Source organism: Rhamphochromis longiceps, linkage group LG3 (assembly GCF_057381845.1).
Source record: "Rhamphochromis longiceps isolate RC_006_pf linkage group LG3, R_longiceps_female_GT1.1, whole genome shotgun sequence".
NCBI classification, from domain to species: domain Eukaryota; kingdom Metazoa; phylum Chordata; class Actinopteri; order Cichliformes; family Cichlidae; genus Rhamphochromis; species Rhamphochromis longiceps.
In genome coordinates, this window is record NC_140559.1 from 56,075,434 (window position 1) to 56,080,689 (window position 5,256).

The following is a 5,256-nucleotide window of genomic DNA, read 5'->3' on the forward strand; positions in this document are numbered from 1 at the left end:
AAACGGGCCTTTAGAATTTTTAAGAAAAGTGTGTACAAAGAGTTGATTGATCAGTGCTGTTTTCTTTATTTATGAACAGTTTTATTTTTTATTTTTGCCTCAATCATGAAGTCTAACACTATTGGCTGCTCTGAACATGTGATCATCTTTCCTTAAAAGACATACTGTGACACTTCTGCTTGGCCAATCACACACAGTCTTCTCTAACAAGAGTGGAGACAGGTTTGAGATTCTTTTCATTCAGCAGGATTATTTAAAGACAATGACACCTACGAAGTTTGTCTTTTGTCTAACATGTTTGTTCTTAGGGGAAATGGGTGAGTTTACGGTTTTGAAACTGCAGTCTGAATATATTTCCATGCTTTTAAGGGTCTATAAAATGTATTTGCTCTGTCTTTTATTTTACTTCAGCTCAGGTGAACAACCAGGAGTTCTTCTCATCTGGTCATCAAGAAAGACGTTTCATATCAGTTAGAACTGGGGACAGCGTGACTTTGCATTGTTACAGTAAAAATGGTGTAACTCCACGGTTTTACTGGTATAAGCAAACATTGGCAGAGAAACCAAGACTCATTTCTACCTTCTATGTATATGAACAAAATGCCACATTTCACAGTGAATTCAAGAGTGATCCACGCTTCACCCTGGATACTCAAACAGGTCAAAACAACTTAATAATCTCAGATGTGCGCATTTCAGACTCAGCAGCTTACTACTGTATATGTTCCTATTTACACACATCAACATTTTCAGAGAGCATTACTGTTGGTGTTAAAGATTCAGACTTTAACATCAAGGCTGTGGTCCAACAGTCAGCTTCTGAAACCATCCAGCCAGGAAGCTCTGTGACTCTGAACTGTACAGTACACACTGGGACTTGTGATGGAGAACACAGTATTTACTGGTTCAAAGACTCTGAAGAATCTCATCCAGGACTCATTTACACCCATGGCGGCAGGAATGATCAGTGTGAGAGGAAAGCCAACAAAAGAACACACACCTGTGTCTCTAACTTGACAATGGAAAGCCTGAATGTGTCTCATGCTGGGATCTACTACTGCGCTGTCGCCTCATGTGGACACATACTGTTCGGAGGAGGAACCACGCTGGTGTTTGGAGGTAAGTAGCAGTATAGAACCCATATCTGTGACTGTTATTTTATTATCTATCTGAAAAGAAAACCTAAAATATAGAGAAGTCTGTGCTCAGAATTCTTGGCTCTTTACAGATGAGGCAAAATCTCTTGTCTTGGTGTACGTCTTGAGTGGAGCATTGACTTTTACCTCCACCTTGGTTGTTTTACTGGCTTTTCTTCTCTACAAGATGAGCAAAAGAAACCACTTCAAATCAGGTACTGGAAAAAAGTGCTGCATTTGACAGCTTTTATTCACTGATTTGGACTTTTAAGTGAGACTGCTGTTTTTGTATTTTACATTCAGGCCATCAACAAACAAGACTTTCAACTCCCTCTGCAGAGGTACATTTCATCTGTTCAGATTAAAGTAATATTGAAAAATATTTTAGCACATATTACTTTGAAATATTTTTTTCCAGAAACTGTAATTTGATCTACCTCTCAAATTTGTTTTTACCAGGGTAGCCATGATGCAGACAACCTCCACTACGCTGCTTTAAGCATTAACCTGCCCAACAGATTGAAAAGACAGAGAAAAACTCAGAATGAATGTGTTTACTCTAGTGTCAAGCAGTAGGTTACATTTTTTTCCACTCTAGTGAGACAAAAAAATCCACACTGTCACGGGGTTTGTGTTTTTGGTTTAAGTTATACTCTGTGGATTATGGTTTTCTGTTTGTAATATATTTATAGTTCCTGGTTTCTAGGTTTCTGTTCTGTTTCTGTGCCTCCTCTTTGTTCTTGGTAAAGGTTTAATTCTGTTCTCCGTGAGTTGTATGCTTAGTCTTAGTTTCTGTCTTTATGTCGTCTCTGTGTTCCACGTCTAGTTACTTTTGTCTCTGTGCTTAAGATTCCCTCTGTTCCAGAGTCTGTCAAGTCTGCATCTTTGCGGATCTTTCATGTGTTAGGCTATGTCCTCTCTATTTTTGGTAATTCCACTCCGGTGGAAACCCAAACAAAACAGGCATTAAGAGGCTCTAATGTGGCCCATGTCACCCCTACTTGCGGCCCGCATAATGACGTGACAAAATACTTTTAAAAAATATTGTTCAAAAATTTATTAATATGGAGGCAATATGCAGAGTGTTACAGGCATAGCCCTAAAGAATGCCCCTCATAGGCCCAGTTGTAAGTAAAAGCTATTAAGGCTCGACTGTACACTGTGTTCGTCTTTTCCTCCAAGCAATAAGTTCTGTTGAAGCAGCCTTTCAACTCCTCTCTCTGTCTCTCGCTAGCAAAGTTGACCGAGACAACAAAGTAAAGCTAGTTTTCAGCTACGAGCCCGACACGAACCCGACGTATTAACCAGAGGTCCCTTTACTACGGTTCGGAGCTGCGGACCTGTTTTATATACGCGTGAAACAGTTTTCTATACGAGATCGCTGCAAAAAGTGCAGCCTTACCTAATGCCCACCCTACTGTTACTCATTTTATATCAAGATTTAAAAATCCAGTTGTTATTGGTATGGCGAGTTATCTTCAGTAATAGTAATAAATTACACAGCAATAGTACATTCATGTAGTTGTAAAAAGCATGATAATATATTAAGTAATCAGAATACGTTACTCTCATTGAGTAATGTAACGGAATACGTTACAAAATACATTTTGGGGCATGTATTCTGTAATCTGTAGTGGAATACATTTTAAAAGTAACCTTCCCAACACTGTTCTTAATAAACATAGTACACATGTATGCCTGGATAAAGACAAACAAGTGAGATGTTAGGTTAGGATGCTTTTATTTTTATTTTAGTAAACATTCAAAACCTACAATACACAGCTGGTGTTTGGAAGAGAATAGAACAAATATTTCAAATATAATCGGATCATTTTTGGAGCAGCCTTCCAGATCTCCACGTAGTAACATGCTTTTTTTAGACTTGAGTGTTTTCCCACCTGTTCCCCATCCTCTTGTTTTCCTGCCCATGTATTTAAGCCCTGTGTAGTCCTCTGTTGATGGTTTGTCTGCTTGTCATCCTCTCTGTTCATTTGCGTTGTTCCCTCTGTGGGTTAGGTTTTTTTCTAGGTTACATGTTTCTTGTTAGCTTTCCCAGTTTAGGTCTTTCTTAGTTTAAGTCACTGCCATTCTCTACTTTTCTTTGTACTTCATCCACACTGAAAATAAAGCTCACTCAGTGTATGCCAGTTATCAGTTCCTGCACTTGGGGCCTTCCCTCATCACTTCACATGTCTGCCACTGCAGCTGTGACACATTCATTCATTAGATGTTGACATCCAAATTGTGTGCAATGTAATGTGATCTGGGGCTTTTGTGTTTCTTTTTTTAAATAAACCTGTAGTTATGTTGTATTATATATATATATATATAAAAAAAACACCCAGCACGCCCCTGCGGGCGGTTTATCCTTCAAGCTCGGGTCCTCTACCAGAGGCCTGGGAGCTTGAAGGTCCTGCGCAGTATCTTAGCTGTTCCCAGGACTGCGCTCTTCTGGACAGAGATCTCCGATGTTATTCCCGGGATCTGCTGGAGCCACTCGCCTAGCTTGGGAGTCACTGCACCTAGTGCTCCGATTACTACTGGGACCACCGTTACCTTCACCCTCCACATCCTCTCGAGCTCTTCTCTGAGCCCTTGGTATTTCTCCAGCTTCTCGTGTTCCTTCTTCCTGATATTGCTGTCATTCGGAACTGCTACATCGATCACTACGGCCGTCTTCTTCTGTTTGTCTACCACCACTATGTCCGGTTGGTTAGCCACCACCATTTTGTCCGTCTATATCTGGAAGTCCCACAGGATCTTAGCTCGGTCATTCTCCACCACCCTTGGGGGCATCTCCCATTTTGACCTCGGGACTTCCAGGTTATACTTGGCACAGATGTTCCTGTACACTATGTCAGGCACTTGGTTATGGCGTTCCATGTATGCCTTGCCTGCTAGCATCTTGCACCCTGCTGTTATGTGCTGGATTGTCTCTGGGGCATCTTTACACAGCCTGCACCTGGGGTCTTGCCTGGTGTGATAGACCCCAGCCTCTATGGATCTTGTACTCAGAGCTTGTTCTTGTGCTGCCATGATTAGTGCCTCTGTGCTGTCTTTCAGTCCAGCTTTGTCCAGCCACTGGTAGGATTTCTGGATATCAGCCACCCCCTCTATCTGCCGGTGGTACATACCGTGCAGGGGCCTGTCCTTCCATGATGGTTCCTCGTCTCCCTCCTCTTTCTTGGGTTTCTGCTGCCTGAGGTATTCACTGAGCACTCGGTCAGTTGGGGCCATCTTCCCAATGTATTCTTGGATGTTCCTTGTCTCATCCTGGACTGTGGTGCTGACACTCACCAGTCCCCGGCCCCCTTCCTTCCGCTTAGCGTACGGCCTCATTGTGCTGGACTTGGGGTGAAACCCTCCATGCATGGTAAGGAGCTTTCTTGTCTTTATGTCAGTGGCTTCTATCTCCTCCTTTGGCCAGCCTATTACCCCAGCAGGGTACCTGATCACGGGCAGGGCGTACGTGTTGATGGCCCGGATCTTGTTCTTACCATTCAGCTGACTCCTCAGGACTTGCCTGACCCTCTGCAGGTACTTGGTGGTTGCAGCTTTTCTAGCGGCCTCTTCATGGTTCCCATTCGCCTGCGGGATCCCCAGGTACTTGTAACTGTCCTCTATGTCTGCAATGTTGCCTGCCATATATATATGTATGTATATGTATGTGTATATATATATATATATATATATATATATATATATATATATATATATATATATATATATATATATATATCGGAGCACTAGGTGCGGTGACTCCCAAGCTAGGTGAGTGGCTCCAGCAGATCCCGGGAATAACATCGGAGATCTCTGTCCAGAAGAGCGCAGTCCTGGGAACAGCTAAGATACTGCGCAGGACCCTCAAGCTCCCAGGCCTCTGGTAGAGGACCCGAGCTTGAAGGATAAACCGCCCGCAGGGGCGTGCTGGGTGTTTTATATATTATAGTCACCTCTTTCTATTTTGTAATCAATATTGTTGAACTCATTTAAAGAAAAGGATGTGTGGTTGTAGTCTTCTAAGCAAGTTTTGGATGTGAATAAAGAAAACCAGATCTTCAACCAGGCCTGATTCTTCAAGTATTCAGTATTAAAATTGCCTTTTTGAGTTCACTTACAG

The 5,256-nt window shown here is 42.2% G+C and overlaps 1 protein-coding gene across 1 annotated transcript; it reads left to right on the plus strand.

Annotated features, from left to right (window-relative positions):
* Positions 1-262: 262 nt before the first annotated feature.
* LOC146675377 (uncharacterized) lies at positions 263-1,870 on the plus strand. The gene is made up of 4 exons (XM_085402520.1): positions 263-317; positions 412-1,119; positions 1,229-1,364; positions 1,601-1,870. The coding sequence occupies exons 1-4, from the start codon at positions 263-265 to the stop codon at positions 1,710-1,712; spliced, it is 1,011 nt and encodes a 336-aa protein (XP_085258646.1). The 3' UTR covers positions 1,713-1,870.
* The last annotated feature ends 3,386 nt before the right edge of the window (positions 1,871-5,256 follow it).